Source organism: Musca vetustissima, unplaced genomic scaffold, assembly GCF_032173495.1.
Source record: "Musca vetustissima isolate MV318-11 ecotype Yass unplaced genomic scaffold, APGP_CSIRO_Mvet_v1 utg2798, whole genome shotgun sequence".
Classification (NCBI taxonomy): domain Eukaryota; kingdom Metazoa; phylum Arthropoda; class Insecta; order Diptera; family Muscidae; genus Musca; species Musca vetustissima.
In genome coordinates, this window is record NW_026883200.1 from 158,714 (window position 1) to 185,021 (window position 26,308).

At 33.4% G+C, this 26,308-nt stretch overlaps 1 protein-coding gene across 19 annotated transcripts in view; it reads right to left on the reverse strand.

Moving 5' to 3' along the window:
- The window catches only part of LOC133330033 (multidrug resistance-associated protein 1), a 45,005-nt gene extending 28,271 nt beyond the window's left edge, over positions 1 to 16,734 (reverse strand). For 10 of the 19 annotated variants that reach the window (XM_061538494.1, XM_061538495.1, XM_061538496.1 and 7 more), the window contains exons 1-9: positions 16,684 to 16,734; positions 16,056 to 16,367; positions 13,700 to 14,914; positions 13,068 to 13,205; positions 12,293 to 12,439; positions 8,803 to 8,887; positions 6,180 to 7,002; positions 5,964 to 6,111; positions 5,210 to 5,417 (exon numbers count right to left, since the gene is read on the reverse strand). In XM_061538494.1, the coding sequence (XP_061394478.1) occupies positions 5,210 to 5,417; positions 5,964 to 6,111; positions 6,180 to 7,002; positions 8,803 to 8,887; positions 12,293 to 12,439; positions 13,068 to 13,205; positions 13,700 to 14,914; positions 16,056 to 16,367; positions 16,684 to 16,734 (3,127 nt within the window). Of the gene's footprint in view, positions 1 to 2,606; positions 2,828 to 4,418; positions 4,640 to 5,209; positions 5,418 to 5,963; positions 6,112 to 6,179; positions 7,003 to 8,802; positions 8,888 to 12,292; positions 12,440 to 12,775; positions 12,923 to 13,067; positions 13,206 to 13,699; positions 14,915 to 16,055; positions 16,368 to 16,683 lie in introns of all 19 variants that reach the window. The other 9 variants (XM_061538507.1, XM_061538512.1, XM_061538506.1 and 6 more) reach the window with 5 other exon arrangements.
- Between the last annotated feature and the right edge of the window lie 9,574 nt (positions 16,735 to 26,308).

Genomic DNA, 26,308 nt, shown 5'->3' on the forward strand with positions numbered 1-26,308 from the left:
TCATTGTGCTGTGCCAAATTTCGTGCAAATCGAAAGATAAATACAGTCTCTGGTGCACCATTTACCTTAAATCGGACGAAAATATATATGGGAGCTATATTTAAATCTGAACCGATTTTTACAAACTTGGCACACATCATTCTAGATCCAATTCAGTACGCTGTGCCAAATTTGAAGATATATAGGGACTTTGGTACCATTTACATGAAATCGGACGAAAATATATATGGTAGCTATGTCTAAATCGGAACCGATTTTCAAGAAATTTTACACACATTATTTTAGACTCAATTTAGTACGCTATGCCAATTTTCGTGCAAATCGGAAGATATATAGGGGTTCACCATTTACATGAAGTCGTACGAAAATATATATGGGAGCTATATCTAAATCTGAACCGAGTTTTCCCAATTTCAATATGGTTCGTCCTTGCGCCAAATAGACTAGCTGTGCCAAATTTCATCCAATTCGGATCATAAATGCGACCTGTACTTTGTTTACAATTTAACATGGACAGGCAGACAGACGGACGGACGGACATGCATAAATCGACTTAGAAAGTGATTCTATGTATATTCTAAAAAGGAACCATGTGTCTATCTCGTTTCCTTTTGCCTGTTACAAACATATGCACAAAGACATAATACCCTGTACCACAGTGTGGTGAAGGGTATAAATATAAGTGACATAATGTTGCCACCGCTGCATATTACCCTGTGCATATATGGCAGCGACATGTCTTCGAAAAAAACCAAAGGGCCCAAACATTTTAATTTTTAATTTTTACCTATTTATTGAACAAGCATAGTAATTTTTATTTCTATAAACATACAATTGGGAGTGTTTTATTTGGTTCATTTTGATGAATTTGTGAGGCTATAACTATGTGAAGGAGTCAACCAATGAAATCGGGGTTTTAAGAAGAGTTGTTTGATTTGCTATTGGCTATCTTATTGTCATATATTGTTTGGTCGAGTCAGTAGCAGTTTCTGAAATAAGTGTGAAAAACATGGAAAAAGTATGTCGAAATTTTATTTTTTTTTTGCAGTTGTGCTATTTTCAGTATGATGGTGATGTTTTATTGTTTTTATCTAAAGAACAAATTTTTAGTTCTAATTAAGAGGAAGAATATTGCTTAAGAGAGAAAAGCAATATTTCGAATAGTTCACGAGATATAGACTCAATAATAGGTACGTATTATTCGAAAATTGTTAAAATCCACCTCCAGTCGAATATTTTAAAAATTGATTTAAAAAAAAACCTTAGCTAATAATTCAAAACCCAGCTATGGATTTTCTTCCACCATCACAAGCTTCAAGATTTTGGGGGTCTCGATTGGTTCAAGATTTTAGTGCTACACAGTGTTATATGATGTTTATTAAATATATGTACAAAGTTTCTAAAATTAATGTATTTTTCTTAAATATTTTTTTGTTATTAAAAACAATTCGAATATGTTTCCTTACTTATGTGTCATATCATTTAAATACTCATTTCATAAACGATATGTATTCCCTAAAATAATAGTTTATAATCTATGTACTTGTTTCCTAAAATCTATAACTAGTTCTTAAAAAGGAATTAATTTCATATATTTTTCTTAACATTCATGTGTAGTTCCTAAATAAATGGCCTTAAACGTTGTGGATTTTTATGGAATATTTTTCAAGACCTAAACACGGCATGGATTTTTTATAGAATATTTTTTCAAAGCCTAAAAAGTCGTGAATTTTTAAAGAATATTTTTTCTAGGCCTAAACAAGGCGTGAATTTTTTAAAGAATATTTTTTCAAGGCCTTTATGAGGCGTGGATGTTTTAAAGAATATTTTTTAAGGCCTTTATGAGGCGTGGATGTTTTAAAGAATATTTTTTCAAGGCCTTTATGAGGCGTGGATGTTTTAAAGAATATTTTTTCAAGGCCTTCATGAGTCGTGGATGTTTTAAAGAATATTTTTTAAGGCCTTTATGAGGCGTGGATGTTTTAAAGAATATTTTTTTCAAAGCCTTTATGAGTCGTGGATGTTTTAAAGAATATTTTTTCAAGGCCTTCATGAGTCGTGGATGTTTTAAAGAATATTTTTTCAAGGCCTTTATGAGGCGTGGATGTTTTAAAGAATATTTTTTCAAGGCCTTCATGAGTCGTGGATGTTTTAAAGAATATTTTTTCAAGGCCTTCATGAGTCGTGGATGTTTTAAAGAATATTTTTTCAAGGCTGTTATATAGTTCATAATTTTGTCAGACTTAATACTTAATAATTCCTAAAATTCATAAATAAGTTAATAAAATTCAAGAAAAGAGTTCATAGAATATGCGAAATTATTTTAATACCACAACACTCTCCTACACAATGGGTAATTTAAATAGCCAATTGGAATATTTAATTTCAAAAGATATTGGTTGCAAATTAAAAAAAAAAAACACGATAATGGGAAATATTGAAATGAAAATCTTGAATTGTTTTTGTTTTGGGGGGTAGTGGGTAGAAATGGGATAGTCGGTGTTAGTAAGTTATGAAAACTTATTTAAAACAAGATATTAAAATTGTAATATGTATGTATATTGAATATTATTATTCTTTCTATATGTGTGTGATTTTGTAATTACCCCAAAAGCGTGACTAATGAAAACACGCCAATTCAATGGCAAAACTATATCAATGGTATCAATGTCTTTGGCAAAACGATTAACAATTCTACCCAATGGTGTTGTATCGAACAATTCCATAGGCCAACGCATGACATTCATTATTAGCTCTTGATGCAATGCTTTCGAACAATAAAGGCAACCAATGGCCAAGGTTAGCGAGAAGACAAAATGAGCTATTACTATAATTGAGAACGGGAGAGAGAGATAAACAGATAAAGAAAGAAGATATATATTTCTGGAGAACAAATTATATGTATAGAATGGATTCAAAATTAAAATACGACCTTAAGATGTGATAGATTAGCAAGCTATTTAGTAAAAAAAAACGTAGAGATTAGGGTGCAATTCGGTGGAGTGTTAGAGAAGTGTATAGGCTTATACATAAATATATTGCAGGAAATAAAATATATGACAGGAGAGCGAAATAGCGATTATTTGCAGCATCATATAAAACAGGTGCAAATTTACAATTTATAAAGCGGAGTACATCATAGGCTGCATGAGTGAACTGTGTTTTTTTTTTTTTTTTTGGGGAAAAAATTTGAAATAGGGAATTAAAATATCAAATATTTAAAAATAGTTTTCCATAAGAAAAACTACTGACTGTCACTCATGTTCGCCAATGTGTAGCGTACTTAATATGTTAGGTGTAATATTTAGTTAGGGATTAAGATGCTTTAAAAAAATAAGATTTAGTTGATAGTTAGTAATTTTCACATGCCATTTGTTTCTTTTGAGGTTATGGGCTTTGCCCAAAATTTCTTATGTAGATTAAGATAATAAAATGTAAATGCAAGGTCGAGTTGTGCAATTAATTTAATTTTTAAAATTAAAACAAAAAAAATATTTTAATTGTCGTGGAAAATATAATTAATTCCTAAAATAAAAAAAAAATATTTCTAAAGTTCATAATTAGTTTCTAAAATGAAAAATATTTCCTAAAATCATGTGTAATTCATAATATTTATATTATATTCCTAGAGTGCATAGTTAAAGTTCTTAAAATGCATGTATATAATTCATAATATTTTTACTTGGTTCCTAAAGTTCATTAATTCCTAAAATCAAAAAATACTTCGGACTAATTCCTAAAAGCATCTATAGTTTCTAAGCAGTTCCTAAAATAATATATTGTTCTTAAAATGCATGTATATAATTTATATCATGTTTCATATAAAATCATGTATATAATTTAATATATACTTGGTTCCTAATTTTCATAATTAATTCCTAAAATAAAAAATATTTCGGATTAGTTCTTAAAATTCATGTATATATCATAATATTTATATTATATTCCTAGAAAGGCCTAAAATCCATGTATATAATTTAATCTAATGCCTAAAGTTCACAAAAGGCCTAAAATCAAAAATATTTAGGACTAGTTCCTAATATTATCTATAGTTCATAATATTTATACATGTTTCATATAAAATCTTTAATGTATCGGAGGTTCTAAGCAGTTCCTAAAATCATATATGGTTCATCGAAAAAGGCCTACAAAGGTTTCTAATGCCGATAAAGGCCTACAAAGGCCATAAAGGCATTACTATTGTCGATATAAGGCCTGTAAAGGCTTTTAAACCTGGCGACTTTTTTTGAACATTCCTCTACCCTACACTTTTCCGAAAAAATATTTAAAAATAAAAATTAATTGCACACCATTGTCTATGCAAAATCGATGATTACGATTGGATGGAAAATGAAAAGAAATAAAAAATATATGAAACAATTGAAAAAAAAATAAATGTTAATTAAAAAAAAAATTACCGCAAATGCTTGCGTCATGACAACACGCAAATTCAACGGCAAAATATTATCAACCGTATCGATATCTTTGGAGAAACGATTGACAATTCTGCCCAATGGTGTTGTATCGAACAAATCCATGGGCCAACGGAGCACATACTCCAATAGAACGGCGTGTAATTTTTTCGAACAATAAACACCGCCCAAACCAATAGCAAGGGTTGAAAAGTAACTGCTTATAACTACTCAGGATATGTTAGTGTGTGTGTGGCGGCAAATAATAATTAGTTATGTTAGAGGTGATCGTGGTGTTTGTGTTTTTTTTTACAGTTGTTAAGGAAAATGTTATAGAGGTTAAAAGAAGGGGGAGGAAGGGAGGAAAAAAGTTGTTATTAAATAAAAAATTAATTAGTTAGTAAAAAGAAGAACAACATATATAAAAAGTAAGAAATTAAGGAAAAACTAGACAAGCAGCATAAAATACATTTAAGCCGAAATTTTTAAATTAAAATAAGAAAAAAAACATATTCAGTAAAAGAACAAGCATGCAAAATTAGAATAATAAATAAAAGCCAAAATAAAAGTTAAAAACAAAAAACAACAACAAAATATAAAAGCCACAAAAACTAAATACAAAATTATTATAAAAGAAAAAAAGAACCCATAACAAATAAAACCCTTAACCCAACATTTATGAGACGATTTTCACGATTTCGTATTTTTTTAATAAAGACACACTTTATAGTTTAAAAAAAAAGAGAGCACACCTACACCGCATTAAAAAATTTAATTGGCAAACCAAATGGACTTACCTTGACCAAAACCAAAGGCACCATATACCCCCAAATACATATCACGCAGTCCGGTATCGTTGGCTACATCTTTATCATTGGACCATTTTGTCAACCATAGATTTGAACCAATTTGGAAAGCTTGAAATACGAAATTCAATATCAACGTGGCCAAGGATAGGAAAATACCAACACTCTTCATGTAATGTTTGTAGACGGCAAATTCAACCTGAAAATGAGGCGAAAATAAGGTTAATAAAATTTTAAAATATGGAAGTAAAAAAAAAGTCGGAGTCATCAGAAGCCTTTAAAAACCTCTAGAGAAGAAGTTATCTAGCAAAAAGATCCTTTGGACACAACAATGACTTGAACAAACTCTTCAGGCTCTAAACGGCCTGACTACTTTTGTATATAATAAATCTACAAAAATTTTCTGTAATTTATGTATGTATAATTTTGTCTTTTGTCTGTCTCTATAAAAATCGGAGGTTTTTTTATCTATTATTGTCCTACAAAAGGTCTTCTGATAGTCTTATAGACGGTATATTGTTGTGTCTGTTAATGACCTATACAAGCTCTTCAGCCTCTATAAGACCTGGGGACTGCAGAAGGTCTTCTTATACTAATCTATCACATAGAGGATAAGTTTAATACTTTAGAAGTTGTTCATAGGGATTTCTTTTAGAAAACTTTCCTAATTTTTTTCTGTGAAAAATGTTCTATTTTTTAACTCAATGAATATTTTTATCCATGTTATTTAAGTTTTTTTACTTACACCACCAGTTTGTGATTTTTCAGTCTCAATGAGTTTGCCTTGATCTTCCAAATCCTTTTTGGAGGCCACAGTTGTCACAGAAGTTTGCGAGTCCATGCGTTTGCGGCGTCTAATACTGCTGGTACCACTTTCAAATGAACGGACCGAACTGAAAACAAAATAAAATCAACAATTCAATTTTTCAAATCCCAATTCTCAATAAAAAAAAATACTTACACAGAATCCGATAAACTTTCCTGTTTAGCCAATGTAATAGCCTTACGGAATTGATTTTTCAATTCATCCGATTGCAGATTACCCTCCAACTGCTGTTTAATAACATCCAAATCTTCAACCTCTTCACCGCCCTCTTGCAAATGTTGCAAAAGGAAATCAGAGAAATCACCCTTCTTAATCAGCAGCTCCTGATAGGTACCACTTTCACTGATTTCACCCATTTTCATGACATAAATGTTATCGGTTTGTGGCAAGAATGTGATACCATGGGTAACCAAAACTCGTGTCTTTTTGCCCAGCAACCCCTTGGGACCAATAACTTGTTCAAATATGTGTTTTCCCACATGAGAATCGACGGCACTCAATGGATCATCCAAGAAATATAGATCAGCATCACTGTACACAGCACGGGCCATTGAAATACGTTGCTTCTGGCCACCGGATAAATTAATACCCTTTTCACCGATTTCAGTTTGATCGCCAGCGGATAACATTTGAATATCGGGTCGCAAGGCACAGGCATCAATGACACGATTATAACGTTTACGATCATATGGTTTGCCAAAGAGGATATTGTCACGCAAGGTGGAATTTTGAATCCATGCCTGTTGTGGGACATAGGCAATAGATCCGACTGTATTTACTGAACCAGATATTTTTTCCATTTCGCCAAGGTAGGCTTGAACCACAGATGATTTACCCGAACCCACAGTACCAACAATGGCACAGAGAGTATTTTTCTTGACATGCATGTTGATGTTTTTCAAGGTAATATCACCATCACCCCAGGAGAATACACCGTTTTCAATTGACAAGGGATGGGCTGTGGGGGAAAGAAGAAGAGAAAGAGGGAAATAAATTAATATGTTAACTAGTATGTATTAAAAAGTGAGGCGTCTGTCCACCTGTTAATGACCTTTAGTAACTCTTTAACCTTTATAAGACCTGAGGAATTTAGTCTATTCTAAAACCTGTAGAAGGTCTTCTGATAGTCTACGGTCTCTAAATGTAATATAGGCGGTATTTTGCCTATTCAGGGTCTGTAAAATGTCTGGTGTCTTCTGGCTATTATAAACCTGCAGACCTAGAGACCTAAAGGTGGTTTTGTCAAACGAAGGTCTGCAGAACATTTTCTGTCTTTTAATGACCTGTTGAAGTTCTACAGTCTCTATTATCCATGGTTTTTGGCCACAAAATATTAACGTAAATTTAAATAAATTTAATTTTTAAGTTTTTAACCAAAATTTTTTAAAATTTTTTATAAGATGCAATCACTCGGAATCGATAGGCAAACTTTTCGCATGGTGGCAAGTTTTCTTAAGGATCGAATATTCCGTGTGAGAGTAGAAAATAAAATGTCTGCACAACGAACGGTCAAAGCCACAGGGATCACTACTGGGACCAGTTCTATACAACCTGTTAGTATGCGACATACTGGAGAAGCATGAAAGAGAACTGTCATTGACGTACGCTGATGATGTGTTACTTGTCCTACGAGGCCTTGGAATCATCTTCCACGAATGATTCGACTTCTGTCGCCTCCTCATTCGAATGAGAGGAGGACTTTCTTCGGAGGTAAAGTTGCTAATATACAAGAAAGTGATTCGTCCCATCAACATCTACTCCTTTGCTGCATGGGCAGACATATCGTCCATTCCATACTGAGAAGGAAACACCTCCCTCCTGCAACATTACTGAAGCTGCGAGACGGGGGAATCTTTTACGATGAAGAAGACCGTCTGATGTACTATCATTAAAGCAAACCTATAGAGGGATCACTTCTGTCTATAGAAGGTCTGCAGAAGACGTTTAGTCTGTTATGTAAATGCTCTATTAGACTTGTTGTAGTTTTTGTCTATTATAGACCTGCAGAAGGTGTTCTGTCTCTGTAAGTGTTACTTTTTCTAAGGAACGCCTGTTTGTAAAGATTTTCTGTCCGTTAATGACCAATAGAAGCCCCTCAGTCTCTATAAGACCTGGGGCGTTTTGTATACAAAAGTTTATCTTATTATAGTGTTCTGTCTCTGGAAGGCCTATATATGGAATTTTGTCTACTTTTCGGTCTGTTAATGGCCTGTATAAACTCTTCAGCCTCTATAATAACTGGGACCTTTGGTCTATTATAAACCTACAGAAGATTTTCTTATAGACTTCTTGTAGATCTTAATGACCTGTTAATGTCCTAAAAAAGGTGTTCAGCCTCTATAAGACCTAGGGTTTGCAGATGGTCGTCTTATAGTCTCCTGACCCTATAGATGGAATTTTGTCTAATGAAGATCTGTAGAAGATTTTCATTCTGTTCATGACCTCCTCAGCCTGTATAAGATCTGATACCACCTTCTGTCTGTAATAGATCTTCTTTTTTTGAGGACCTTCTGTCTTTAAAGGACTTAAAAAAGCTTCTCTTATTTATAGAAAACCTTTAGAGGTTCCTCTTCATGAAGATCTGTAGAAGATTTTCGTTCTGTTTATGTCGTCCTCAACCTTTAGAAGATTTTATACCACCTTCTGTTTGTAATAGATCTGCTTCTTTAGAGGACCTAAAAAAAGGTTCCTCGTCAGTCTACTGAAGATCTAAAAATTGAATTAAAAAATTGAGTGTTTGAATATTTTGTAGACTTACGTTTCTTGGGGTCATGTTGCACATTATTGGGATCCAATTCTTCACTGTTCATGAATTTATTGATACGCTTAACGGAGACTTGGGTCTAAGCCAACACAAAGTTAGGTTAAGAAAAGTAAAAAGGGAATTAATCAACATTTGAAACACAATTTAAATATTTAACACACAAAAAACATGCAAATTTTAAGCAGTTAACTAAGGCAACAAATGTTAATATCCATAACAAAATTAAAGTTCGATAGGTTCGGATTGGGAAAATCTCAATTTGAGGAAGAGGAAAGAGAACAAAAACAAATATGATGTTTTATCTCCTCTTCGGTAATATCGCCCTTACACTTCAGGGAAGTATAAGCATTGTTCCGAATCCGAATGTTTCGCCATAATCGAGTTTTAAAATTTGTTATTGGACCATTTAATATCTATACCAAGCATTGTTAGTTAATTGGCCTTATAGGTTAGGTAATTGGCATTATAAGGTTGTGGGTGGAGTGGGATGGGATGGGTTTTTTTAAGGAATGAGTTATGGGTATTGTGTTTTTATTAGGGGGTTTTATTTTGGGATGAGGATATGTGTGGCAAAGGAAATTTTAGGGCAGTCTAATAATGAGGAAGAGAGGAGAGAAAGTTTGTTGAATTTAAAGAAAAAATATATGTTTTTTGAATATTTTCGATTTATTTTTTTGGATGTGTTTGAAATTGTCGCCAAATGGTATTAACGTTTTTTTGTGGTGGTTAATGGTGTAAAAAGAAGTTAAGATTTAAAGAGAAATGACTTTAACAACGAGGAGTACATTGTGGGAAATTCAACCGAAGTGTTTCATTTTTTGAATGTTGACTTCTTTGGTTAAACTGAAATGGCACCTAGGTGGGACCTATTTGCATAGATGTTAAATATTGAGATTTGTTTCCTCTACGTAAGAGTTTGTTCTGAAATCAATAAGATGTAAAAAAATCAAGATTATTGCGTTTAAATTCAGATGCTAATTGTTGTTGGTCTTTTAGCTCATTCTATCGTCGTTCTATCCAATCGAGTTCTATTTCTAATTCTAGGTTACAGTTTCAAGGTGAAGAATATGCGATTAATAGGGCGGACATATGTTCGGTATTGTGCCAACAATTCTCGACCAAAACTAATTGAGTTTTTCCAGGGAGTTTCTGCTCTTCTGTTCCATAGGTGGTAGTAAAGAAGATGTGAATCAGCTGACAGATGCATCAGCTGACACTTTCGTAGACGATTCATTCAACAGTTGTTGCTTCGGTAGCAGCGATAATGCGAAGCCAAAAACTATTCGACAGTCGGAATTACTGATTGGCAAAGTGTTGTAATAATTAAAAAAAAAGGTCAAAGCGGATTTTTTTCCTGTTACTCCTCTTGGCAGCATGGGACTTCCACAAAGCACTGCCATCGCGCTCGGTTAGTTGCCGTCGTTGTTTTTGCATCTTCCCATGTAATGTTATTTTGCCTTAGTTCTTGAATTATTATTCGCCGTCAGGTGTTTCTTGGTCGACCTCGATTTATTGATCCTTCAGGATTCCATTCAGTGCCATTCTGGTTATGCTATGGACATTTTTTCTTAAGATGTGGCTAAACCATCTCCATTTCTAACGTTTAATCCGATTTTGTGGTATTTGATACACGCCACGTTTCCCTGCTGTATAGCAGAATCGTATTTATACGTGCTTCGAATATTTTAAGCTTGATTTTCCTGGATATATGTGAGCTTCTACGAATGCTGACCTCCCTTGTGTTAGACTTTTAATTACCTCAATATCTGCACCACCACTTGTTGTTACAGTGCTTCCTAGATGAAAGAAGCAATCGCCGTATTCAATTGTTTGGCCTTTGTTTTCTTGTTTTTATTTTCTATAGAATGGCGCACTCCCCTGATTGTACTATTATGACTCGTAGGGTGTTGGTCTGATCCACGCAGCTTCTATTTGGTCTAAAGCCAGCTTGTTCATTTCTCAGCTTGTTCATTTCTCGGAACATTTTCTATTTGACTTTGAATTCTTTTCTAGTTGCCAGAATTGTGTATATTGTGTTGAGCAGGGCTATTCCACTCCAGCCGTTACAATATTTCAAGCCGCCATTTTTGGGTAGCTTCACAACAATTTGAAAGCAATCTCTCTTCCTCCCAAACTGAAATGATGTGAGTTCGAAGTAACTCAGCAGCAGTTCTTCCGCCGTTAAACTATTTTCTCCTGCTGCTTTGTTACTTTTTAAGTCCCCAGGGAGTATTTTCACTCCCAGAGAGTATTTTCCATTGGACTGCCATTGTCCCTGTCGTTATTTTCAGTGGTGTTTCAGACGTAACTGATTTTTTCAAAATGTTCCCCCTATATCTGAGTTTGTTCATCATTGTTTGTTAGTAGCCTACCGTTAGGGTCTTTAATTGCTTGGATTGCCTGGTACACCTTCTATTTGTGAGACTATCTATTGTTGGGTGTAGTTTTCTCATGTTATTCTGGCTTGCTGCTTCCTCGGCTATTTTTTTATTTTTTTGCCAGGATTCTAGGACCATTTTTTATATTTTCTTGCTGCTTTCTTCACTTGTTTATACTGCTCTTTTGTGATATTGTTGTTGTTGTTCAGCTGCACTTTGAGTTCACCTCGTTGAGAAATTAGATTCCAAGTCTCGTCTGATATACAGATTTTCCTCGGTTTTTGGACTACGTCCAAATATTTCTTTCGCAACTTTTTGGCCATGAGTATTGTTAACATTTAAAATCCGAAATTAATCAAATCTAAACAATCCGTCTTAGGGTGTAGGGTTGTGGATTTAAAAGTCCCTTCCTATTTAAGTGAAAAATATATAAGTCGGAAAATTGAATAGAATGTTCCTGACCCTACGAAAATTATATACGGATTAAAAACTGACATATTTAAAAAGATCATCATCTAAAGAACTAAGTTTTCGTGACAGAAAGTGTGTATAAATAAAACGATAATAAATGATAAATGGATCAGGGTATATAAAGGTTATATAAATTTTTAAAAGGTTAACAAACAAAAAATACAAACATATTTTAAAGTCCATAATAAAACATATTTCTTTCGGGAAGGGATTTCAAAAGTTATTATAAGGATCATAAATTGGAATATTAAAACAAAAATATAAGCAATACATAATCTAAAAGGTAATATTTTGGCGGTAAAAATTTGAGTGGGCGTGGGGAATATTATTCTATTAAAAAGGGGTGTTAAAATTCAAAAGTTTGGGAATCACAAGGGATACATATTGGGGATTATTACGAAAAAAACATTAACAAGGACATACGAAACTATTGGATAAGGGATTATTTTTATAGGTGTTTTGGATTTGGGGGGATATAGTAACAATCAGTAACAATCAGGACGGAACAAGCAGAAAAAGAAATCTTTAAAAGAGTTGAGGGGGCCAAACTCAACTTTAAAAAGATCTGTTTACAAACACACGAACACACACAAAAACTATCTCTTCATTTTGATGAAAAGAAGTGGGAAACTTACTTGGACCAAATTCGAGATCAACATGGGTAACATAGTTAATGGGAAACGTAAGATATTGAATAATGATAATGAGACGAATGTTTTAGTAGCATCGAGAACATTATTTTCATCAATTAATACGTATGTGGCAAATGTGACCAATGATACCTATAATAATAATAAAAATAAAGGTTTCAATAATTATAAAATGTAAGAAGAAGAGTTTGAAATTGATAGAAAATATTAGAAAGAAAATAGAAATAGAAATTGTAGATGTAGATAATTAATTTATCCAAGATGTAGATGTTGAGTTGAGATGTTTGTAAATTTATCCAATAACCCAGCGATGATCTGTTGTTGTTTGTTTCTTTACTCAAAAAGCTTTGCTGCTGCATAAGAAGTAGTAGTTGAATAAAATGAATCGAAATCGATATCTATTTTCCATGATTGGTGGTGGTTGGTTTGGTGGATTATAAAATTATTTTTTTTTAATCGTAAAAATACCTCTGCAATATCCACAAATAACATAGGCAATGTGATCAAGGGTATATTCATTGTTTCGAATAGAGACAAACCCACAAATACTTTTGTGGGTGTTAAAACATTTTCTTCGTCGAGCAAAACATAGGTGGCAAATGTCACCAGAGAAATCTTAATATTTTTGGGTTTGAAAAAGAAATCAAATTAATTTTAATTGAAATAAAAAAATCCACATCACATAATTTTCAGCTTCCAATATTTTACTGAAAAGAAATCAAAAAAATTTTTTTTTTGGGAAAACAAAAGGAAAACTTACCAAAAATGGAGCACAAGACCACAAGAACGAGGTACTGGCATTCAGATAGGCTGTTGATTTCAAGGTGGCAATTTCCTTTTCACGAATCTCCAAAACTTGTTTTTCAAAGCTAGGTTCCCAGGCATATAATTTCAAGACCTAAAGAAAAGAAAAATGAACAAACGAAGAATTTTTCAAAGAACACAAATTGCTAAGAATAAAATTTAGGAATTTTTTTCCACCTCAGCTAGGGCTGAGTAATTTTTTTCTATAGAAATATTCACCTCAGCTAGGACTCAAGAATTATTTCTATAGAAAAAATGTTTTTTATAGAAAAATCCATCTCAGCAATAACGGAGGAATTTTTTCCATAGAAAAATCCACCTCCACTGGGCTGACGAATTTTTTTTAAAGAAAAATTCACCTCAGCTTGGCTGACAAATTTTTTTCTAAAGAAAAATTCAACATAGCTGTGCTGAAGAATTTTTTTTTTTAAAGAAAAATTCACCTCAGCTGGTCTGACGAATTTTTTGGAAAAGAAAAAATTCACATCAGCTGGGCTGACGATTTCTTTTCTATAGAAAAAATTCATTAGTGTAGCTTACGACTATTTTGTGAATATAAAATATAACTTCCAAAATTTTGTAACTCACCTTAATACCACTCAAAACTTCATTCATCAATTTAACACGTTCATCTTTGTATTTCATTTGTCGTATTTGATAGGTCTTAATGCGATTGGCAATGACACCATTGACGGGAATCAAGATAATCATTACAGCAAGACCAGCCAAAACGGAGGGACCCAACAATTGCCACAAGAAATACAAAGCCAATGCAATTTGAAGCGGTGCCGACCACAACATATTCAAATAGGTTGTCAAATCCATAAAACGTTGAGCATCCACAGCCATCAAATTGACAATTTCACCCACTGTCGATTCCTTCCGGGTGGCATTCGACAATACCAAAGCCTTACGATAAATGGCATTGATCAGCGCCGTACGAATACGTAGACCCACAATAAACATGCGATGGAAATATTGGCCCAAAATTATAGTCTGGACAGCAGCCAAAAGGAAAAGTAGAACTGCATAGAAAATACCCTTCCATTCTGGTTGCTGCTGATCTTCGGGTAGAGTATAATCTTCAACAAAGCCAATAATCCAACGCAACACCTGGGGTTGGGCAAAAGTTAGGATATCGGTGATCAGTTTCATCATGGAACCGAAGAGGAAAACACCACCAAACGACTTAATAATTGGTGGCATAATCGAGGCTTCACCCTGTTTCTTGCCATTCTTGGGACCGTGTGGATTGTCAAATGATACCTGGCCATTGCTAAATTTCACTTTAGGCTGACTGGCATCAACCTTGTAGTTCTTGCGAATATTCTTATTCCAGTAGTAGGCGAAAATTGGCATAATTTCCTTACAGCTATCCTGTGGCCTCAAATCCCATAAATCTTTCTCTTCCAAAGGATTGCGATAACCCTTCCATGCCATAATATCAAACCATTGATATGTGATGCGTGATAGGAAACTGGCTGAATTTTCTGGGATTTCCTTGTCGGTACGTTTGTACTTAGTTTCCCGGGGTCGGGCATCGGCAAAACAATTCAACAGAAGCATTGCACAACAGAACGCAAAGTAGATCATAAAACTAACATATTTATATTCATCCCATGAATAATCGGGCATTTCACTAATTGAGGATTGCAGCACTTGTGAACGATCATGTTCAGCACGCACCTCGGTACGACATCGAGGTATTGAGAATATTGTTAATAGGAACCAGAATAGGAATTGACAACCGGATGTTTGTACGCCATATTTGCGATTCAATGGAATGAATATTAGTATGAGGGTCTGCAAAAGAGAGAGAGGGAGATACAATTAAAATTATGGGTCACATTTTAGGAGAAAATATGCTCTACATAAGGACCTTTTTTTCTCTTTAGGAAACCATTCCTCATTAACAAAATTTTCATGAAAAAAAAGCTGTGGTGGATTTTTCGATAGAAAAAATTCCTCAGCTAGCTGACATGGATTTTTCTATAGAAAACAAAATGTCCCTGAGCCTAGCTGAGGTGGATTTTTCTAAAGAATAGCTAATTTAGATTTTTCTATAGAATAAAATTCCTCAGCATAACTGACGTGGATTTTTCTGTGGAAAAAACGTCAACCTAGCTCAGATGCATTTTTCTATAGAAAAAAAATTCGTCAGCCACAGCTGAGGTAGATTTTTCTATAGAAAAAAATCATCAGTGTATATGAGAACTATTTTTCTAAAGATAAAGATCTATAGAAAATCCTCAGTATATATAGAAACTATTTTCATATAGAAACAATTCTCTTTATAGCTGAGGACTATTTTTCGACAGAAAAAAAATCGTCAGTGTAGCTGAGGACTATTTGTCTATAGAAAAAATCCTCAGCGTTACCGAGAAATACCCTTCAATCTAACCTAAAATCTAAATAGATTATACAAATCCTCATCGATCTTCTTAATATAACATGTAATGAGTAATTTATATTGTAAGCTATCGTCAAACCAATGATTCATTTACAAATAGTTCTAGTTCATGGCTATCAAAATTTAATTACGAAAAAAAAATAGTATGGACATTATTATTTATGATATAAATAGAACATACATATACATATATACAGTGGTGTATGTAGCTTCTATAAATAATATTGATATTAGAAAAGAAAAAAATACTTCCTATTAAAAAAAAAATAAATAAACAATTCCACACAACAACTACATAGTTTCAAAAGTTTATCGATTTGTAATGTATAGATAGATTTTGAAATCAGCTGGACAATCGAGTACTTTCTAGTTGTTGAGATTTTTTTTTTTGTATAATCTATTACTATCTATAATAATTACATTGTTAACAAATTTTCCATGCCTTATCTCAATTCTGTTCTCTAACTTCCAAAACTCTTCAAAGAAAATGCAAATCAATCAAACAAAGAATACTTCAATATTTGTTCTACTTACAAATGTGGCAAACTTTATTACGGGTGTCCATATTTCAACCGGATAGATAAGATCGGCTGTTGCCTCGTCGCCCTTTTTCACCATAGCCATTATAAAGTCAACGGCTGTCAGCACTAATAGTGCCAAGGTCAGCAATAATTTACTTATATTTAGTTTATTCCATGGTATATTCTTATCTAGACTGGCCTTCAGATAGTAAAAATCGAATATACAAAATGCCCAAAAGAACGCACATGGCGCCCATACTAGAACGGTTTGTTCGAAACATGGTGTAAAGTCCGGATCAAATGTATACCAGGTTTCATTGAGATCCTGCAGAGAGAAATGAACAAAAACAACAACAATATTAATTACTATAAACAAAACGAAAATTACAAGGTTAATTTTTTTTTTGTGGAACATGATGATGTTGTTAGGCACAGCGTAAGTGAATAGTGAAGATAAGGGCGGAAGGGTATGGGTGGGTGGGTTGATGTCGTATAGTAAATATTAGCAACAAATTAAAGTGATTATAAAACACATTGTTCTGTGTGTGTGGATAAAGGAAAATCATACAACAACAATTTTGAATGAAATCAATTGATGAATTGATTTCATTCATTGGTTAATTGCACGTCCGTAATCTTACCCAAAATTTCGATCCACAAAACTCATCCATAGGATGAGTCGTGTCTGCCATTGTTTTGTTTATCCTGTGGCGTCTACAATCCACTTAATTAAAGACCTTCGCTCCTTTGCTCTACTCCTTTCGGCTATCCAAGCAATTTTGGGATTTCCAAACCGTTGTTTTTATTTGTTTAGCTTGCCAATAGTTCGCTACGATGATGATTCCGCAAGCCAGCAAGCAAAACGTCGCGAAACGAACAAGCGAACGAAACGTGCTTGAACTTGAAAGAGAATAAAAACAAAATAGAAGAGAATTAGTTTTTTTTGCGTGTGAAAAATCAAAACAGCTGATTATTGTTATGGTTTTGAATTGGCGAAGTGTTGCGCATTTGACGGAATTTTAAAAACGCCAAATAGTCGGTATTCCTCGCAAAAGGGGGTTTTCAGTGACGTAGTCATGCCGATAATAATAACAAAATTTGAAAAATTGTTGTATAAAATTATTATTGTTTTAAACTATATTTTTTCGGTTTATATATTTATACTTCAAATTATTCTTTTTTTTTTTTTGTTTATATTTTGTTGTTCTTATCAAAATTTGGATCAAGTTTTTTTTAATGGTGCAAAAATTCGGTGCTTCTAAATAAAGTGCTATACTGAAGAATTCTTTCCCATAAGAAAAAAGTTTAAATGTACCGAAGAACTGGTTTCTATAGATAAACAGTCCTCGTATATACTGAGGGTGTCAAGATAGAATCCTAAACGGCATATACATTAAACATTTTTACCGGGTTAACCTATTTTATGAGGATTTATTTCACATATATGCAAAGGAATTGACAATTGAAACCCACTGGGTTAACGAAATCCGGTTAAATGTAAACGTACTACTAGCCTACATATGGGACGACACCCCATCGACAAACGAGGAGGGGATTGCTTATCAACACCTTACCCTATAGTCAACAGGGACCGTTGAGTATCTCCGCTGATGATATAGACATTTATAGCGTATGGGACCCTTAACACCAGCATAGGTATACTTGAAATGAAAATATAGGTAACATACCAAAAAAGTCAACCTATACCGATAATTCAACAAACCGGTTTATGTAAACCATTATGTACACCGAATAAAAATGTCAACAATTTGTAATAAAAACCCCAAAGCGTGAACTAATACTAATAAAGCATGGTAGAATCCTACTACAATAAAGAAGGGTAGAATCATACTGCAATTTAGATTACCTAGTGTAGGAATTAGCGAATATTTGGGGTTATAATTATATGAGGGCTATGCCTAGTTAATGACCGACATATGTCAATTTCGAACCCAATACTTTAGTTTTCTATCTCATTTTTTTTCCTTCAGGAGATATAATTATATGGGGAAGATGCCTAAATGCTGGCCGCCTGCGTATGTCCCTGCCCTATACTATGGTAGAATACGTCTATATGGGGACAACCGCTACACACGGAACTAATCAGCCATGGCATAATTATGCCATGTAATCAACTACCCCTAAAAGGAGGCGAATATTAATAATTTTTGATATGAAGTTATAAAACGGAACCACAAAATACCGAAAATTGAGGGTTCCCTTATAAGTGGCAGAAAAAATGGATCTATATTTATAAGTGTTAGTGCAGAAATTTGGTATCTAATGAGAACCCATTGTACAAAATTTCAGCAAATTCGGTTTAAAAACGCGCTTAAAACCTGTAAAATGGGAGGCACCAGAAAAAGTGGACCGACATTTAAAATTTGTAGTGGAGACATTTGGTACGCAATAAGAACCCAATGTAACAAATTTCAGCGAATTCGGCTGAACAACGCGCTAATAACCTTAAAATACCGAAAATTGGGGGCTACCCTTATATGACAATCTATCTCAATTCGTTTAGAGACTAGAGTGATTACAACATACTGTTGGAAATACTTAGATCGTCATAAAATTTTACCCTTATCAAGAATATATATACTTTATAGGTTTGGAAATAAATATTTCGATGAGTTACAAACGGAAAAACAAAATTAATATACCCTCCATACTTAGGTAGAGGGTATAAAAACGCCAAACAAAAACAACACACAAAATATTGACATTACTAACAGGATATTTTTGACAGCAGAACAAAACATCTGTTTTCAATTGACAGTTTGTTTTTGTCTGCTGTTTATTTTGGAAATAAATTTTGGTACCAGTTGATCTGATCTGTCAACAACAAAAACAGTAATACTCCAATAAATAAAATATTTTTTTAATAAAAATGTATTAAAAAATATCCTAGTGCAATAATGGGTGGACACCACAATTATTCGGATAATAGCAGCAGCAGAAGATCGCACGAACGCAATCGCCATCATGTTGAGGTACATATTTTGGGATGATGCTGGGCTATTTGTTTATATAAATAATTCTGAACCATTTTTGGTGTTGTTTTATTATAGCATGATGAACGGGATAGGCGTTACAATGAACGAGAATCGGACAGAGAGAGATCCTATAGGTCATCCCGTGATAATTCTGGTAAGTTAGAAATTATTTGATTGTATTTTTTCGAAAAATTTAAGAATTGATGCACCCTCCCGGCTTGATGGGGGGTAATGCCATCAAATTATCATTGCAAATGAAATAAATTTGAAGTGTGTGTATGCAACAAATGTCCACTGATAGACACACACATACTGTGAACATCCATGGTATGCAGACAGGAAATTGCAGTGCAATACCAAATTGCTGAGCAAATGAATTAAAAAGATTCTGTGTTCCGCGCCGCAAATGTTGATGTTGAATGAAGCTCAAATAACGCGTTGATATATGTTTATACAATGGTGTTAATCATATATAGAAGAATGTGGAGGATAATCTCTCTATAGAGGACATCTTAGAGCAGACTCGGAAACGAAGTTCTTTGAAAATGTAAAATATCTGAAATATATTTTGGGATAGAAAACAATACCACGGTATATTTGTAGTTATTTTTTCTATATTCATCATCAGAAGATTTAAGTTGTATTTCTTTCTATAGAAAAACATATATCTGATGTTTAATATTCTAAAGAAACCAAGTAAACACGTCGTTAATTGCGACGATTCAAAATACAGTCGAAATCATTTATAACAACATATCGGTTGTAACGACTGCATCCATAAGTCCATAGAAAGGTTGTGTCGTTTATTGTAATAAGAGTTTTCGAATTTACCTAAAATCTATTGTAGAATTTGTTATCCAATAAAAATCAAAAATATATATTACATCTCATTTGTTTGAAAGATATGTCTATGTCAAAAATTGGGGCTACCGTTTTATGGCGGCTAGAATAAAGATCTGATACCCAACGAGACGGCTTGATATATTGAACTGTGGTCTTCGGCACTTGTATAGCGTAGTTGCTATTAAAGGAAGGTTTTGAAAAATAAATAAAGATGACTGGTTTAAATCTGCTGAAATTCGGTATCATTTGTCTCTTCCTGACATTTCTTATAGGACCTATCTTCGGGATAGATGTGTTGAAAATTGGAAATTGTTATGTCGCTGTCGTAACCGAACCAAAAAAAAATATATAAGAAAACTAAAATTTATTGCTCATAAGGATATGTTTGCTAATAAATCCACAAAGGAAGTGTGGTCAATTTTAAATAAAAACTGTTTGTGTACTGACGACAGAGAAGCCGGGAATGTTGATGTTGTGGTTCTGAATTCAGTTTTTGTTTCGAATCAATCCGTAGATGTTTTTGATGCCTCTTGTATTCCTGCTGATGCTTTTGATGGTTTTCCCTTTCATGCAATTAATTATACTGGGGTTGTTGATGCTTTCAATAAAACTAAATCCACGGCAGTTGGATATGATAGATTTCAGCTAAAGTTTTTTAGAGATTGTATTTCCCCTTGTTGGTAAATTTTTGTTGCACGTTGTAAAATCTATTTTAACAATGCCTGTGTTTCCAGAAATGTGGAAAATTGCAAAAATTCAATGAAAAAAGAATAGTTCTAGTGAATATATGCCTATATCTATAATGCCGATTCTTTCTAAAATGGTTCAGCTCAGACTTAGATATAGCTCCCATATACATTTTCGTCCGATTTTATGTAAATGGTGCACCAAAATCCTAATGTGTGTCCGATTAACACGAAATTTTGCACAACGTATCAAATTGAGACTTGAATGACGTTATTGCGTTTTGTTGAAATTTGGTGCAGATGCAGCTTCCGTATGTATTTCGAACGGGTGTCTGATTGAGATTAAATTTTTAACAGTGCGGCGTACCGAATAGCATGAATGAAATTAAATTTAGTATAGGTTGCAGAAAGCCATGAGTATGTTCCTTCAAGGGAACATTGACATGCAATTGTAAGGATACATATGTGGAATATACCCAAAGTGGTAAAGGGTATCATATAGTCGGTCCAGTCCGACTTTACTACTTTCTCAGCCTTATAGTAGCGCAGTTAGGCTGAGGAATTTATTTTTATAAAAGTATGAATTTATTAAAATAAATAACTAATAACTTACTAAGAAATTGATAAAAAAAGTTTTTTTTAATTTTATCTCCATATTCCCCTACTCCATCAATTTCGTGTATGTATGTCTTTTTGCCTTTGTTACGATATCAATTATTGTTTGTAGGAAAAATTCACACACACATACAAACCCACACTCGCTCAAAATAAGTTCAACTTAATCAAGAATTGTGAAATTCAGACAAATGTTCGAATACGATCGCATCTCTTCATTATTGGTAGTGGCGTCAAATTCCAAAACTACAACAACATCAGGGTTGACGTTTATTATTTGTTTATAGTTGGGCATCAATTATTGTGTGTTCTTTTATACATACATGAAGAAAATATTTACATTGGGTTGGGACGTATATGATGTGGATATAACATTTAAAAAATGGTTCAAAAAATCTAGATCAGATCACAGATCCAATTTGTAAACTATTTAATTATTTCAATTTATATTGAAACATTAAAAATACAAAAAAAGTGTAATATTATTATGGAAAATATACCATGAAACATTTTTAATCTGTTGACAGATTAAGAATTATTTTTTATTGAAAAATACCCCTCTTTTGGCTGAGGAATTTTTCACTATTGATCAAGATAATAAGCAAGGTTTGTGTATAACTATATCTATATTCCTATGATGGTGAAAAAAGGAGAGATGAGAAACGTATTTTCAGAAAAAAAGAAGAAAGAACAAGAAAAACGTGAGCATGAGCAAATCGAGATGTACAGGAGTCAGAATGGAGTCCGGAAATTTAACCCACGAGTAAAACATCAAACCGAAGGTTTTGGTGCAGGCACATCTTCCTGTATAGATGAAGAAGGAAACCTGGTGACAGATACAGACAGCATGTTGAGGATCTGAAAGGAGCATTTTGAAAAGCTTCTGGTATCAAATAATAACGGTGAAGAAGATACCCAAGAACCAATAAGAGATGACGGTATAGAGTGTATACCACCTAGCCATGATGAGGTCAGTGTAGCAATAAATCGGCTGAAGAACAATAAAACAGCAGGAACCGATAGGTTACCAGCCGAACTATTCAAGACTGGCGGTCAGATGTTGGTCAGGAGCATGCACCAGCTGATTAGTACAATTTGGCTAGAGGAATGCATGCCCAAAAAAGGAGACAAGACGGTATGTGCCAACTATAGATGAATTAGTCTTCTTCCCATCGCATATAAAGCGCTATGCAGTGTGCTGTGGGAACGACTGCAGCCAATGTTCAATGTTCAAATGCGGCTTCACTGGCAAATCAACCATTAACCAGATTTTCACACTGCGCCAAATCCTGGAAAAGACCCACGAATAACACATCGACACATTGCTTCACCTATTCGTCGACTATAAAGCCGCATTCGACTGCCCTATCCGTTCAGAGGTGTTTAAAGCCATGTCTGCGTTCGGCATTCCTGCAAAATTAATACGGATATGCAGGATAATTTTAAGTGGTCAGCAGTTAAAGTCGGAAAGGACCAAATACCGAACGAGGACTCAGACAAGGTGACAATTGGTCGTGTGATCTTTTTAACATCCTGCTGGAAAAGATCATGCGAGACGCAAAGGTTATCAGAAATTACACTCTGTACACCAAACAGCATATGTTACTCGCCTACGCCGATGACATCGATATAATGGGTGGAAGAAGTCCAGTTGACTCGAACCAACTGTGGAACTTGAGAATAGTTAAGTTGAGGTAGTTAAAGATTTTATATACCTTGGTACCGCCGAAAAATAAAACTAATGACATCAGTTTTGAAATTTGGAGAAACATAGTGATGGCCAACAGATGCTACTTTGGGCTAAATAAGCAACCACCCCTAAGCTCTAGGGGTGGTTGAGAGACAAATTCTCCTGTGTCGACGGTGAATAACGACGTCGAATCAACCACGAGCTTTACAATATATGGTGGCTAGGTCATGTTGTGAGAATGAATGAGAATGCCCCAGCTCAAAAAAGGCATATAAAAGCGAGCCTACTGATGGTTCACGCAGAAGGGGAAGGCCACGAATTGGATGGCAATACTAAGTAGAAAAACAACATCTCGGAGCATGGTCATTCAAATTGGAGGAGATGCACACAAGACCGACGCGCTTGGAAATCTTTTTTAAGCTCGGCTTATGGAAAACCGTTCTGTAACAAGCCAGCTGAGTAAGTATGATGATGAATTGTTGTACTTCGTTAAATATGTTGGGATTATAATAAAAATATATTTCCTCTTTTTTAATATTCTTCTAATATACATATATTATCTACCAAGTAAATGATCAGTTACGATATTAGGAAAATATGATATATTTCAAACCAAATAAATCTAGATATTCTCCCTTTTTATGGTCTCCATTAGGAAGAAGAAATAAATTAATATTTGCATTTTCAATGAATTGAAAAAAGCAAAAATATCGAATGGTTTTCTAATAAAGCACACAAATCAAAAGAAAAAAGTCAATGAACTCAATATCGTACCGTTTAGATAATAATTTTATATGACACCCACCACAATTCTAATGACATAATTCGAAAGGTTTTGTTTTTCTTTTTTTCTATCTTTTTGTAAAGAAAGACAAATTAAAAGTGAATGAGTTTTCTTTACAATTTTATTCATTTCAATTCGAATTATTATTGTCTGGGCAATTTTACTATCGTTATGGAATTATGATGTTAATGTAATTTGATTGAATTTTAAAGCGAATACGACGACAATGGGCAATGTGTGTGTGAGTGTAGATCAAATGAATTTGTAAAATGACCATAAACAATGTTTGTCAAGACAAATGAACACATGTAATTTGTTTTTGTTGTCAACTCTTAATACAGGTATCGCGACTTAAAAATACAAAAAAAAAAACAAAACAATAAACCCCTTGAATGATTCTCAAATTGTATTTTGTGGAATATAAAGATTTGCAACTCTATAATTTTTTTCAAAGAAATGAGGGACTAAAATGTGTTACTAAAATTACGATACAATACAATACACTGATTTAATTGCTTACAATACTACAATTTGTTTTTTTTTATGTATTCTAAATTGTTTTTAACTAAAACTAATATTAGATTTTAAATACTAATATCAATTATGTTCTCAAAATGCTTCTTTAATAAAATTAATACTGTTTTTTGACATTTGATATTAAAATTTGAAAACAGGTTGATATTGACTGGATATTATTTCACTGCAAAATTTCGAATAGAAAATAAACAGTAGATTTAGCTTCAAGGAATTTGAGAAATTAAAATCCAATTAAAAAAAAATAATTGTTAATGGAGATTTACAATATCACCAAAACCAAATAAAATGATGTAATAAAAAATTACAACACGACACTAGACGAACACTAAAAATAATTTAATATTTTTTGAGTTTCCTAACGACAATAACGACCACTAAGGAATAATCAAAAGTCGGACGGGGCCGACTATATGAAACCCTTCACCACTTTGGGCACATACAAGAGGTGATAATGTGTACAAATTTAATGTTGATAGAAGAGTCATAGCATCTCTGGAAGACCATTGACATGGAATCGGGTAACATTTGTATGAAATCAGACAAAATTGTATATGAGATATATATGTAAATCTGAACCATTTTCGTAAACAAACTTCACACACATCAAACTGGACTTAATTCAGTATGCTGTGCAAAATTTTGTCTCAATCGGACAAATAGTGGGAGCTTGGTGCACCATTTAATCGAACGAAAATATATATGGGAGCTATATATAAATCTGAACCAATTGCAAAAAAAAATTCACAGATGTCAAACTGGACTAAATTCCGTACGCTGTGCAAAATGTTGTCTTAATCGGAGAAATATTGGGAGTTTGGTGCACCAAACTCCAAAATATATATGGGAGCTATATGTAAATCTGAACCCATTTCAACAAAACTTCAAACACATCAAACTGGACTTATTTCAGTATGCTCTGCAAAATTTTGTCTAAATCGGACCAATATTGGGAGTTTGGCGCAACATTTATGTAAAATCGGACAAAAATATATATGGGAGCTATATTTACATCTGTACGGATTTGAACAAAGCTTCACAGATGTCAAAGTGGACTGAATTCAGTACGCTGTGCAAATTTTTGTCCCAATCGGGCAAAAATTTTCATTTTGGTGTACCATTTACCTGAAATCGGACTAAACTATATATGGGAGCTATATCTAAATTTGAACCGATTATCTCAAATTTCAATAGGGTTCGTCCTTGGGACAATAAAGTGACATGTAGTGTATTTTTCTCTATAGAAAAAAATTCCTCAGCCCTAGCTGAAGTGTATTTTTCTTTAGAAAACAAAATCCTCTGCCCTAGCTAAGGTCTATTTTTCTATAGAAAACAACACTATTAAAAAGTGATTAAATGGAGACTTTCTTGCAAAGAAAAAAATTCCTCACATACACGTGAATTTTCACAAAAAATACTCTTTTGCTATATATTTCCTTGTCTAATCTGACATTTAGGGTTATGAACCTACATAGATAGATACAACAATTTAATCCCCCTACATAAATATTGATTGCAAAAAAATATTGGATTTTTTAATCTTATCATCATCTTTATAGAATTTGTTGTTGACCAAGATGACGATGACGATTTTCCGTTTCAAGATAAGTAATGATTTGCGATGCCGCCATATAGATTGGACTTCTTTGTGTAGGAGAAAAATGAAAGTAACAAAAAAAAAATTTACATGCGAAGCGCAAATATTAGCCTAGCTTTTATTTTCCCAGCTGATTTCACAATACACGAAGAAATAATGAAAATTACAATGAAGTCAATTTTCTGTTGACGACTCGATGACTTTCAGATGCTGGGGGTCGACGACTTTAGAACCATGTATTTAAAAAAATTTATGAACATTGTTAAACCATATTTACAAGAATATGCCATGTTAATTAATCGATTTTGAAACCGGAAAAAACTTATTTACACATCCATAAAAAATATATAAATTTGAGAACATAACCTAGAAGTTGACACTTAAAACAATTCAAATGCTAATTTAGGTGATGTTTCCATTCCCTTCAACCTACGCAGAAACCTACCGAACGCAAAACAAAAACCCATCTTATTCAGACCCTAATGATGAATTAACAAATACATGATAACCACAATCAGGTT